This window comes from Nothobranchius furzeri, chromosome 6, assembly GCF_043380555.1.
Source record: "Nothobranchius furzeri strain GRZ-AD chromosome 6, NfurGRZ-RIMD1, whole genome shotgun sequence".
Classification (NCBI taxonomy): domain Eukaryota; kingdom Metazoa; phylum Chordata; class Actinopteri; order Cyprinodontiformes; family Nothobranchiidae; genus Nothobranchius; species Nothobranchius furzeri.
The window spans coordinates 81221647-81235609 of record NC_091746.1 but is presented as its reverse complement, the minus strand read 5'-3'; the positions used below and the strand labels follow the sequence as shown (position 1 = coordinate 81235609).

At 42.9% G+C, this 13963-nt stretch overlaps 1 protein-coding gene across 1 annotated transcript in view; it reads right to left on the bottom strand.

Annotated features, from left to right (window-relative positions):
- fbxo41 (F-box protein 41) overlaps positions 1-13963 on the bottom strand; it is a 40946-nt gene that overhangs the window by 1604 nt on the left and 25379 nt on the right. Inside the window, exons 5-12 of the mRNA XM_054744836.2 lie at positions 10385-10764; positions 4367-4605; positions 4126-4241; positions 3468-3620; positions 3283-3378; positions 848-966; positions 323-481; positions 103-218 (exon numbers count right to left, since the gene is read on the bottom strand). Coding sequence (XP_054600811.1) covers positions 103-218; positions 323-481; positions 848-966; positions 3283-3378; positions 3468-3620; positions 4126-4241; positions 4367-4605; positions 10385-10764 — 1378 coding nt within the window. The remainder of the gene's footprint in view (positions 1-102; positions 219-322; positions 482-847; positions 967-3282; positions 3379-3467; positions 3621-4125; positions 4242-4366; positions 4606-10384; positions 10765-13963) is intronic.

Genomic DNA, 13963 nt, shown 5'->3' with positions numbered 1-13963 from the left:
GAAAAACGTTAGTCAAATCGTAGCTGAAAATTCCTAAAAGTTCACTATTTTATCTGTTTCATTTCCTTAGAAAACACCAGCAAACAATAACGTAGAAGTTACCTGTAGCTTGTTAACCATCTCGTCAAACAGCTTTCTAGCTTCTGGACTACTGGGATCCTCGAAATAGTCGTCTATACCAATCTGAACCACAATGGACTTCAGGTTACGGCAAACACCTGCATGGCGAGAAGGAGAATTAAAGGGGTTGGGATGCTGGATCTCATAAGAATGAATGCTGGAGTGTTTCAGCGTTTATGGTAAAATTAAGGTTTAAACTCACTGTTGAAGTGGAGCAGAGCTTTGGGGGTGACTGGCGTGGAAGTGAGCACCAGCATCTCCAAACCCTTCAGACCTTCTCTGCAAACCTCTGCTGCCACCTCCTGGTTGATCTCACTCACATGGTCCAGCTCTAACACCTGCAGACGCATGCAGTTCCTCGCTGCACACATGGAGAAAGTAAACAAGAGTAAAACGAAATTCAAAAAGATGTTTGTAGAAAACAATAAAGGAGACTTTCAGAACAGATAGAAGTAAATTCAACGTGAGGGAAGGAAATTCTCAGAAGAATTAGGTTTAAAAACTGGAAGTTAAAGCAAAAGAACAAACAACATAATTTATAACATAAAAAGTGTGAAAAAAAGGTGTGAAATACCTCAGACGTTAGGATAAAAAGTTGTGTTTTATGGAGCACAAATAGCCTTTAATAAAAGTTACTGTGCAGGACAACTCCTTTGGTGATCAGTGATGTTCTCTCATACAGTATCACACCGACAGAAGCTCAGATCAGCTGTATGAAGATGTTTACCCAGTGAGGCCAGCCCCTGAATCCCACATCCAGCTCCACCCACGCCCAGCGCACGGAGGTGGGGCCAGCATCGTCCAATAGTCTGCAGACACCGATTACTGAAGCGGGCAGGTTGTTGGCTGGAAGAAACACCAAAAACTCAACTCAGTCATTGCTCTTTCATTTTCTCTTCCTACATCATGTCACCCCTACCCTTGGGGCACATACACATGTGACACTGACAAGAATTTAACGACAATAATATCATTTAGTCTGTGCGTTATACTTTAAACCACAGCACATGTGATCTTTACCCAAATCACAAAAAAAAAGCACAAGGTGATCTGTAAGCTGCACAGAAACCCAACACTGCACAACACTGTTGGTGATGATCAACCTTCTGCTCAGTCTCTGGCTTTTTCTCAGGCTCTGAACCCAAAAAATGGCTGCAGGCAGGAGGTAAAACATTTCTGGAACAAAAAGTGACTCCACCCCCTCGCCAATCAGTGACCAACAGTCGCTGGCGTGTTTTCGAACTAGCTCAGCATGCAAGGAACCACAGTGAAGTAGGTACTGAAAAGTTGGGGGAAAATACCGAACCATTCTGTTGGAAAAGGCTGTCAAACCAAACCGGGCCCATTCGAGTCAGGCGAAGTTGTGCTGTTGGAAAACCCCCAACAGAGTGCTGTGATTGGACAGAGCTAAAACCTGTTCGGGCCAATGGTCGACCTGCTGAGGCTATAGTGGAGAATGGCCATACCGACCTGCAGAGCTAAATCTGTTTGCTACGCCTACGGTTTGTGCATAACTCGAGGCTAATTAGTTAACGGTTAAAATTATGTCCTGATATCCAAACTAACTGATCTATTAACAGGATCACAAAGCTGTAGTATGAAAACAACTTATTTCATAGCAGTTCATTTAAATGTAATTTGACAGATAGTTTATATTATTTTAAATTCATGTGGCAGAGTGTGACTGGCTACAGACACATCTGCTGTTTGAGTTGTGAATAACAAGAATTCAGGTAAATGTTTATGTTTACTTATTTAGCAGACGCTTTTATCCAAAGCGACTTGCAATTTATAACCTATAGGGCATGTTGTGATCTGTGGGGGAAACCGGAGTACCCGGAGGAAACCCACGCATGCATGGGGAGAACACGCAACTCCACGCAGAAAGGCCGCAGCCGAGGTTCGAACCTGCGACCTTCGTGCTGCGAGGCAACAGTGCTAACCACTGCGTCACCATGCAGCCTGCACCATTTTGGTAAAGGCCAAAGTTTCTCATATTTTTAATACATTTGCCACTGCCACTCTAGTATGAAGCTCCTGTTTGAGGACGTAGAAGTCAGCCCGCTTCAGACGGCTACATTTGTCTTCTCTGAATTCCTGATAGTTGGACGTCTCGCCTCTGATTGGCTAACAGCAATGCATCTCTACCACTGTTTCTGTTTTTATCTCCACAAATAACACAAGCCTGGAGGAGTTCTGCCATGTTGTGGAGTTGCTATCGCTAATGGTTAGCTTCTATTAGCTGAAACGTTCTCATGAGGTGACCCTGTTGCGAGCCAAGATGGGTGAGACAGTGTGACGCAGACCTGCCAGGCTTTTTTGAACCGAGCGTTTTTCTATCAGAAGCTAATGCAGGAAACAGAAACAGGTGGAAGACAAATTTCATGTTCAGCCTGCATGGTAAACTGAGTGATTGATAATTTTCCAAAACAATAAGTAAAAAAAAATGCTTTCTCAGTGAACTTGGTCTTTAAATATTCTTTAGTGTGAAACAAGAGAATGTAAAAGTTAAAAACTTATATAAACAGTTTTAGTTTCTTTTTTTTTTTGGTTGCAAATACAAACATACAGCACATTAGTTACATAAAGGTTGGTTTATGCTTGACGCGTCCGCGAGGTCCGCGCGGCGAAATTGCGTCATTTTAACAACCACGCCCCTCCACCGCGCCTCCGCACGGCCCAAAAATTACGCAACGCGCACCTAGGAAAATTTCTAACCACGCGGACGGTCAGACGCGGAAAAACATGGCGGACCGGCAAGAACTAGTATGGCAGAGGTTCGTAAATATATGATGTATGATTCAGCTCTCAGAGATCACCGTGATCAACATGTAGTTAATAATTCTTGGAGAGAAATAGCTCGCACTGTCGGAAAAGACGAGGACGCTGTTAAAAATGCTGGAATCCCATGTTGTAAACAACAGTTTTTACTTCTACTATGGTGTAGTGTTGGATGCATGCCGTGTAGAGCTCCACGCTGCCCCCTACAGTTTGGGAGAATATTGGCTCACCGCAGAGACAAGCCACACGACCATAAACGCTGCGTGTTGTGAAGCGCGTTCCATCCGCGAGCCGCATCACCAAGCGGAAAGTGAATGCGTCAAGCATAAACCAAGCTTAAGACTTCCACGTCTGGTTTGTGTTTATTTCTTCATAAATTACCATGGGTGTAGGGGGGCCACCTGAAGAGAAATAATGTCTCGACACCCCGCCCCGAGGGCCCAGATCACCTCTTGGCCAACTGGATCTGTTGCGCTCCTGCAACTCAGCAAACACAGCTTTTAAAAACCACACACCTTGGTGATGGAGAGGATTAGGGTGCAGGTGAAGTTAGTTCATTGGTGTACCTGTAGGTGACAGCCTGGAGGGCGCGGCAGTAGCAGCTGGCCAGCCACAGGGAGCGATCGGTCAGCAGGTTGGGGCAGTGTGAGATCTTTAATATCAGCAGGTTGCTTCCTGTGGCCTTTAGCAATGCCTCCAAACCTTCCTCAAGGCAGCCACTTAAGACAGAAAAGCAAGGAAGGGACAAGGAAAAAAAGTCAAACAGAAACAAAAAAAGGAAGTAATCATTTCAGCACTTCAAATACACCAGCGTGAAATTTCTTCCTGTAATTTCCGCCGCAACATTTCCAAGAAACATCAGGTTGATTCAGCGCCTGCAGGATTTAAGAGGTGCTCAAGCAATTAAATGTGTGTCCTTCAACGAAATGACTTCACTTCCTCTACTCTTATCTAACCTGGGTTTTTTCTTTTTCATTTTCTAGCAAATGAAAACTGACGTTTCGCGTACTGGAGAAAATCAGACAGCACCAAAATGTCAGTTTTTGTCACTCGCATTCATCCTCCTGACTTCCTCTCATCAATCACATCTGGTACAGCGCTTGGTTCAACAGATGGTAAAATAATGAAGTTAATCAAGTCAAGGTAAGACACAGAGAACTAGTAGAACCTTCCGGGTTATTAGGGGATAATTTTAAGGCCTATCCGTGTCTGTTTGTGTCTCACCGTGTGCTTTTAAGGTAATCCTCCTTGGTTTCCTTCTTGCCTCGCTGTCGCGGTTTAAGGTTTTGCAGGATGAGAGAATGGGTCTGAGTACACCACTGAGACAATGTGCTCAGGAACTAAAAAACAAAAACAAAAACAATCCCACACGTAGACATTAAAATGATTGCAACAGCAGCTAAATCTACCTCTACTTTGAAAAAGCGCTTGACCAGAAAGTCGTAGTGAAAAAAGTTGACGATACCTTGGAAGAAATGCGAGCGTTTTCTAGCAGCACTCTGGTCCACACGGCCGGGTGACGAGCCACAAATCTCCAGTTGCGACAAACCTCGGCGGTTCTCAGCAGGGTTTTGGTGTCCAGGTAGGTGAAAATGCAGAAGAGGGCGGCGCGCATCTTGAGGACCTCCGGACTGATCACCTCGCTGGATTTGGACGGGCTCTTTTCATGGCGACATGGCTTGCTGTAGATCGGTTCAGATCGACCTGGGGGAACAAAACCACCGTCTGATGAACCCATAAACTAAGAGACCAAGATATGCTAGAGCTCCAACGGTGTGAGTACACTTATAAAAACACTTACAGTATGCATAAATGGTTAGATTTACTAATAAAATAACGATTTAGCTTGTTTCCCTAATGATGCCATCGTTTGCTAAAACTCAGCACATCGCTGTAACCCAGTGGTCCTCAATTCCTGGGGCGTGTGCCCCAGGAAGGGGGCTCAAAATGTTTTATGTAGGGCATCCCAGACCTTAAAGGGTAACTGGGCAGTTTCAGCTTGCTTTTAGCACCCCCTAGTGTCCATTAGTAAAACCTATCTCCTTGCTGTGCGTTCGTCTTTCTAACACCTTTGTTAGAAATGTCTCCCCAGCCTTCCTTAGTGTCTACAGGAGTGATTCATCACCAGCTTAAACAAATCAGCTGTTTCCATGATCTAAAACATGCAGGAACCAGACTGCAGTGCCAAGTCCCAACAGAATGGTCCCAGTCTGAAGTTGCAAGTGAAATATTCTGGCTACAGGGGGTGCTAGGGGCTGAGTGACATTTCATCAGTGGCGGTTTTACCATTAGGCATAGGTCAGCGGCCACCTGGGGCTCCCTTATGTTAGGGGGCCTCCAAGCCCTGACTGCTGGCACCCCTCTGTTAATGGCACAATGGACTGTCCCTTTAAGACGCTGATGCACAAACAGGAAGTGATTGTTAGTTATTCCACTCCAATCCACTTGGTGGCAGTAATGCACCAAATTGTTGTTTGTCAAGTGCCATAAGACCACAAATAAGAAGAAGACGAGAGGCGGGAGCGTTTGTAACAAACTCGAAGTGATAGTCAAAACATTAGGCATGAAATGGAGTTATCTTTGGCTCCAATAAGAGAAAGAAGCAGCTTGCTTTAAAAAAGCTTTTATCTTCACTTCCAAAAGTGACGTCATTTTTCAATGTAAACATCAAAAGTAAGCAGAAAAGGAACGACAATGGAAAATGTTTAAAGGGAGGAAAACATAGACCAAAATGGAAAATAGAGGAAAAAAAAGAAAGGCAAAAGCACAGGATCACTGACAGGAAGAAGACAGCAGAGCAAATATTGAAGGCACTCAAAGAGAAAGTAAGACAGGAAAAAAGAGGAGGACCAATAAAAAGGGAAAATAACTCATGTCAGAAGAAGTTTCGCAAATCCAGTTAAAAGTAAGATTGCGTGTAAAGGGGCCCCATGTCTGTGTTTGCCTTGGGCCCCCAAATTGCTAAATCTGCCACTGCATTTCATTAACCCTGAAGGGTCATTTTAGCACATACTGGCTCAAGAAAATGATTTAAAAATATGAATAAGTTGCACAGTGTCCTTTTAATTTAGAAACGCTGCTATAACCTAAAGGGTGTTACATCCAATCTGGATTAAATGATGGTTTGAGCTGCTCAGTAACTGATGGAAGATTTTGTCTGTGGGTTCTCTCCGTTTATTCAAGATTGGGTGTCAGAGTTAACGTGTCAAAGGGGAAAACCCAGGTATCTCGTTCCCTACTGATGTCATCCAGCTCCTCCTGGGAAATCCCAAGTAGCTCCAAGAAAGAGAAGATGAACAATCCCTCTCGGGTCTGCCCTTAGGTTTCCTCCCAGTGGTACATGTCTGGGTGCCAGGAGACACTTCAAACAAACTCATATGGTTTATGTCAATGAGGAGGAGTAGCATCTCTCAGTGTTACCTCTCAGTTCAGCTCATTCTTAACCAGGACAGACCATCATTAGCTCTGTTAATCTCTTGCTCCACCTTCAACCATCATTCATGGCTAAGGCAAAGACTCACTCCCAGTCCAAAAGGAAAGCTCTAACCATTTATAGTTAAGAGCTGCAGCTTCACATGGACGAATACATATAAAGACATTGTAAAGACTTAACAGTGAATGTTTCAATCAGTGGTTAGTTTAGCTTACATCCTAAAAAAGAAACAGGCACATGTATTATAAAAATGGCTTAACTTTTGTTTGTATCAGGAATAATGATAAACAATAAACGACAAACCAACACAACTGGATAATCAGTACTGAGTGGGTACGGGAGTTGAGCTTGGAAAGATGTTAGAAGGCTGGATTATTCTGTAGGAATCTCTGTTCATGGATTTCAATGAAACGATGACTGAGTGAAGAGCCGGTGCGGCGTCTTCCAAATATAGGCTTGGGTGTGACTGGGAGGATGCCGGGAGTTCCCGCGAGGAGCATGCTGGGAAATATGGTCCAAGATGGAGGCCGGTTAGCTGGGAGAGGCCGGTCCGGGGGCTTGGGCTCTGACACTGAGTGTGCAAAGGTCATATGACGAGCAACAAGATCTGGTCTAAATGCTGCTGATTTATTTACATATTTTCTTCTTTAATGGATTTCATTTTTTTGTTGCTAAAGTGGTTTGTTGGTTTTTGTTATTCATCCAACTGTAATGGTTTCCATATTTGTTCCAGCAGAAACACAGAAGAAACAACACCAGCCATCACCTTCATCTAAAAGACAATGGACGACTTGTTTTTTCTATTTTTTCCATCCATCTATCCATCCATCCATCCATCTATCCATCTATCCATCCATCCATCCATCTATCCATCTATCCATCCATCCATCCATCTATCCATCCATCCATCCATCTATCCATCCATCCATCCATCCATCTATCCATCCATCCATCCATCCATCCATCCATCCATCTATCCATCCATCCATCCATCCATCTATCCATCCATCCATCCATCTATCCATCCATCCATCCATCCATCCATCCATCCATCCATCCATCCATCCATCCATCCATCCATCTATCCATCCATCCATCCATCCATCTATCCATCCATCCATCCATCCATCCATCCATCTATCCATCCATCCATCCATCCATCCATCGCTTAAACAGTTTTAAAGGGAACATTTTATCACATGGTGGCGCCAGTCTTCATGCAAAAATACCCTAAATGGGATTACATAATTCTCTTTCTCACTTTCTTTTCATCCATCTACTGCTAAGCACCGGCTGATACCATGTATCCAATCCGAGTCTGAATTATCCCTCCCGGCAAGAAAGCTCCTACATCACTCACTTCATCTTTGGCCTTGGAAGGCATCTGCTCGCAACCATCAGGGCTGTGAACCAATGCACACTATCTGATTTCTCTCTCTCTCTCTCTCTCTCTCTCTCTCTCTCTCTCTCTCTCTCACTCTCTCCCTCCCTCTCTCAATCTCTCTCTCTCTCTCTCTCTCTCTCCCTCCCTCTCTCAATCTCTCTCTCTCCCTCCCTCCCTCTCTCTCTCTCTCTCTCTCTCTCTCCCTCCCTCCCTCCCTCCCTCTCTCAATCTCTCTCTCTCTCTCTCTCTCTCTCCCTCCCTCCCTCTCTCAATCTCTCTCTCTCTCTCTCTCTCTCTCTCTCTCTCTCTCTTTCTGACACACACACACACACACTCCACCTACACACAAGACTTTCAAACGAACTAAAAAAGCCAAGCTGTGTGTTCTATGAAGAGACTAAATCTGTGTGCTTGGAGATACATACTATCCACCAGGCCCTGGCAGAAACTTTCCCAATAAGGAGAACGACATCAGAAGGACGGGCGCCAGTGGCAATCTCTTCCATTAACGGGTGAGGTCAAAGTTGTTCGTATGAGTTTGTCACAGAGCTCTGGCCCACTTTCTTCCCATCCCAGGCTGCCAAGGTCCACCTGATATTTAAAAACTCCACAGCAGATGGAAGGACAAGAGTGGAGCAGTGAAGCATCTAAGGATGCTGGCATGCAAGACTTTAACAGAAAAATCCACAATCTGTTGAGCAGCAACACCTAACTTGACTTAAAACAAAGCTTAGTGCTGAGAGGAACTGTGACATGCTGTTTAGTGAGCAGGTAAAGAAAGCATCAAAATTAGAACACTGGCTGCAATGAATTAAATGGTTGTTGAACCGTCTTCAACAAAAATATGAATCATGTTTAAATTTTACTTGGAATCACTGTCAATATGAGCTTGTGGCTTGTTTTAGCAGATACTTTTGTTTGGAGAAGCTGCATTCAGCTAGAAAATCTGCACAGTGAATGATGGCGTGTGCAGCATGCCTCCACGTTGCTGTCTGATTGGGTAGACGTCACATTCAACAGGCAGCCTGTTTGTCCTCGAAAATCAGACCAAGAAAATTCAACATGTTTGAATACCCGGATTTGTGACGTCTTTCCGAGCATACCAGAAAACCATAAAAGGTAGCATTATCTGCAAATATTATCTTAAGGGCTGTTACGGTAATCGTGCACAACCATAAGAGTGCCAGAAGGCTGGGTTGGTCAAAAATCAGCATGATTATCCTGCTGTGTGAACCTCGCTTAAAGCTGCAAAACAAACACGATGACGGGAATCTCATTCCTCCTGTTGACTATCGTCTCTAGACCACATCTACCTGATATGGGAACACGCATTGCCTCGGTAAACGAGATAGTGCTAAACACCAGTCGCAGTTTTCTAGGTCCAAACTTCTTCTGTTGTCCGTGACTTCAAATGGTGTTTTTCTTTTTGGGACTCTGGGAGTTTGTCCTGAAGATGAAGTGGTAGCAGCCGGCTGTTTCTCCTTCTCTGATATTATTGAGCGGAGAACCTCTCACACCGGTGGTGATCTGTTGCTAAATACGTGAGTGCGTAACAAATGGAGGACCCAGGTAAATGTGGAAGCGTAGTTGTTCGGTGAGATGGACAACCAGATGGCCCGATCGTTAGTTACGGACCGAGCGAAATTAGTGGCTGGGGTTTTTAGACAAATGCAAAAGAATCACTTCATTATTTTTTCTCCACACAATATTTGTAGCTATACTAAGGCTCAATCCCAATACTCGCACTACGCCCTACGGTCTTCAGTGAAGTGCACTTGAAGAAAGTGCTCAGTAAGGCTTCAAGTGCGTGGTAGGTGTGCAAATAATTGCAGATTTGGGACGGGAGCATTGCCTCATCGATCACAACGCGTGCCGAGATGCTGGTCGCCGTGATACTCATTTAAAAAACCTTTATTAACAAACAACCAAACAATAATTTGAAATTAATTAACGTTCATTGCTGCTTTGTCTAAAACAATCAGAGCATCAACTAATCATCCTAAAATAAACGACTTTCATTTGAAAATGCATATTTTCAAAAAAAAAGCACTTGGGCCTTTTCTCCCGCAACAATGGATTGTGGGTAATATTCACAGGGTGCATAGGGTGCAAAAGGGCCATGATCAACATCTGCACTTGAGGATCGGGACAACCTACACACTCGCATCCCTGGCAGGGATCGCACAATTGAAGGGCGCAAGGGTGGAAGTGCGAGTATTGGGATTGGACGTATGTCAGAATGTTAGTAAGAGACATGAAAAAGTGTTTTAAGCTAGCTTGTTTTACAGATTTGCCATTGAAGCATGGACGTAATTTTGGGGGGGACAGGGGGGACATGTCCCCCCCACTTTTTCCAAAGTCAAGTTTTGACCCCTGTACTTTTTACCATCCAAAACAGTATTACACTATATTAAATTGACACTGGTTGAGCTCTAGGACCAAGCGGAAAGCAACCGTTTGTGTTGAAGCCTGTAACGACCCCCCACCCCCCACCCCCCCGTGTCCCCCCCACTTCTAAAGTGAAAATTACGTCCATGCATTGAAGCTTTATAATTTGAAACTGATCTTCAGAACAGAAACTGCAATCTAACCTGAGCTAGATCCAGATGCTTTTTATCTTGTTATCTGCCTGAATACGTTTCTGGATAAACACAAACAGCGGTTACCTGCATTAGGGCGGTACGCTGCTCTCCCGTGGTAAGGATAAGGTGCTGCAGACTGCTGAATTTCTGCCACAGATCTCCTCTCTTGATCCCACATCTCCACTTCGGACTCCGTGGTCCGAGATCCCACATCGGACACGTCTCCCTCCTCTCCTTCGGTGCTGTTTCTGTAAGGTCGCCGCTGCCAGTTTTGAATGGCCTGCTTACGAAGCCCCCAGTTTCTGGACCCGCATCCCGGGGAGCGCTCATAACCCCCTTCGCCCATGCGACACTGCATGTGATAGTACTGCGCCTCAGGACACTCTTCCATGGGATGCATCTCCACACTGTCACTGTCGTAGCCTCCAGAGCCCTGTGAGACAGACTTCACCCGTCCTGAAGCTCTGCAGAAGAAAAGAAGAAATTATTTAATTTTATGTCGAGTATCATGATTGCAAAAAATAAAAATAAAAACCAAGTTCAGTCTCTGAAGGGTAATACATAAATGAATCTTCATGATGGACATCTGCTTGCAGAATATGAAGCTATAGATAAAAGTCATTCAAAACATTCTAAAACTAACCAACTCTTGTGTTTCTAAGATTTTTACACAGAACAAATGGTGCAAAAATGACAGATTGTGGTTTTTAACAAGGGTTAAGTGAAGGACTGTTCCTTGGACAGACAGTCACTATAAGGTTGCCAGGCAACCAGAGGAAACTCACCATGCCAAGATGAGAAACATTCCTCTAATGCTTGAAAAAAACGTCCATCTGTGATACTCTAACATTAGACTCCTTCGTTCATTTCTTTTCAGCAGCTTATTTGCAGAATTCTGCACATTTTTTTCCAATTTTTCTCATTTAAAAATGTGTTTAACGCCATTATGAAAGGGGAGAAACTCAAATGGTTTCATCTGCAGGCCTTGATTTCCTGAAAATAACAGTTTTACAGATAATCAGAAAAAAGTTTAAAAACTTTGAGGGTAAAACTGAAAAGAAATGCTCACATTTTGAATGATTTCTAGCAAAACGAGGACAACTTTCAACCTGTTAGGACCCTTTAAATAACATTAGCTAACACGAGTAAAGAACTGTAATTATTATTAATTAGCATTCTCGTTACTTTTTTTGTTCCCTGTGCTCCTTTTACTCCAAAACAAGATGCACAAAAGCACATCAAGGACGTAACATGAGAATCATTGAGGATGCAGACAGCACTTAGAGGATGTTTAAAGGTCACAATAAATGTTAGGACTAACGTGAAGTCTTTGTGGCTTGGCTGAGACAAATTTAAGACTCGGGACAGGATGAGACGCTCATTAAACTTGACCCACATGATGAATATCACTGAGATAACTGTCGACTTCTAGGGGATCATTTTAGTGCCCGATAACAAAATGTAAATAGTTAAAGAGGGAAATATTAAACGGTTTAATTAGAGAAGGACAGATATGATTTATTACTATTATTATTATTATTATTGTTGTTGTTGTTGTTGTTAATATAGTTAACCATCATGGGTAATTAGTCACAAAAACTGGTGCACTTGAGGGAAAGATGCCAACTAGTGGCCAAAATGTATAAATTCCTAACTATTAATAACCCAAAGTAGGTGGCCACTTTGTTTGTGTGTGTGTGTGTGTGTGTGTGTGTGTGTGTGTGTGTGTGTGTGTGTGTGTGTGTGAAGCCAAGCCCCAGAAACACTCCAGACACACGCCTCATGTTGAGAGAGACACCCACCCTACACTTCGGTGATGCTACTGGGCAACACGAGTGTGTTTCATCATGTGGTACTACTATAATAAATACTATTAATATGTCTCACATGTTATTATATCCTGATTTGATGATGTGAGCTTCACAAGATCAAAGTTAGAAACCGTTCTGTCCCGATTCATCCTGATATGGTGATCCTTTTGTTTAATGCTGATCAATTCAATTACTTTAAATTCAATTCAGTTCATTTATATAGAGCCAGTTCACAACAAGAGCCATCTCAAGACACTTTACAAAGTAAACGTTCCAACTGAACCTAGGCTTGGGCTATACTCCGGTTACACTAATAAAATGGGGTGATGGTGGCACAGGAGTTACAGTAAGTGCTCGCCCTGTAATCGGAAGGTTGCAGGTTCGAGCCCCGCTCAGTCTGTCGCTGTTGTGTCCTTGGGCAAGAGACAACTCTGTCGCCTGCTGATGGTGGTCAAAGGGCCCGGTGGCGCTCGGCAGCCTCGCCTCCATCAGTGCACCCCAGGGCAGCTGTGGCTACATTGTAGCTCATCCCCATCAGCGTGTGAATGTGTGTGTGAATGGGTGAATCACTGATTGTGTTGTAAAGTGACTTGGGGGGTTCCAGGACTCTAGAAGGCGCTATGTCAAACACAGGCCATTTACCATTTACCATACCGTATACAGGCGGTGTTTAAAAAAGCAATGGTATCAGTTCCAATACCATCATGAAAAAATAAATAAATAAAAATAAATAAATGAAAATAAATAAATGAAAATGATAAATAAAATTAATTCAACGTATAAAACAGATGCACGATTCAATTTTCAGTTTTACTTCAATGGTTTTAAATGTTTTGTTCAACTTGTGAAAACCATAAAGTTTACGTGGCAGTGCGAAAGAAAAGCACCAAGAGAGATGGAGATAAAAAAAGCAGGTCGCGCACCAACAGACGTGGTCTCAAAAAAGAACATGACTTCTGCAGTTTGGGAGTATTTTGGGTTTGAAACAAACAATAAAGGAGAGTTATGTCAAGAAAACAAAGACTTTAATCTTGAGGTAATAACATGACTCATTATCTGACGATATCAGCATAAAGAGAAGGTTTTAAACACTTCCTCTGCCAGCTTCCGTATGCATCACTCTAAGAAATGAAATGTTGAATTTACTTAAACAAGTTATGTCACCTGGTTCCACTTAACTAAATGTAAAGAGTAATATGCATTTACTTTTAACATAATGATGTACAAAAGTGTATTTTTTACTCAAGATATAAATATTTTTTGACGAAAGAGTCCAAAATAAGCTAATGGAAGAGGCAGGATGAACGCTTTTTAATGAATTCTGTGGGTCATTCTGTGTTTAACTAAAGTTTTTGTCAAAACAAAACACAATACATCCGTGATACTGGACATGTTTGGCCAAAACTTGATGAAAGGTGATGCCGTTCCAACAGCAAAATAAAAACTGCAAATAAAAACCACATCCAATATGGGTTAATGTTTCTGGAAGAAATCACCTGAACAAAACAAGTGCAGGAGCTGGGAAAACCTCCAAACTCCATGGAGGAAAATCCAAGCCAGGAATTGAACCGATAACCTTTCTTGCCGCAAGCCAGCTGTGCCCATGTGCAGCATCTCTAAAATCTGGTGTCTCAAAAATATTAAAGTCTTGATTTTCACAATAAGTTTCATTGAAACAGTAATTAATCCCCAATAAGATTGTTTGTAAAATATTACTCAAGTCCTGCAGGAAATCAATGATAATTTCCTGAAATGATTTTGCTATTTCTCATTCGATTCTGCTCATAATACGTTTTATAACACCTAAAAGCAATGCCTTAAAGACATGATGGAACTGGAATGATAAACTATG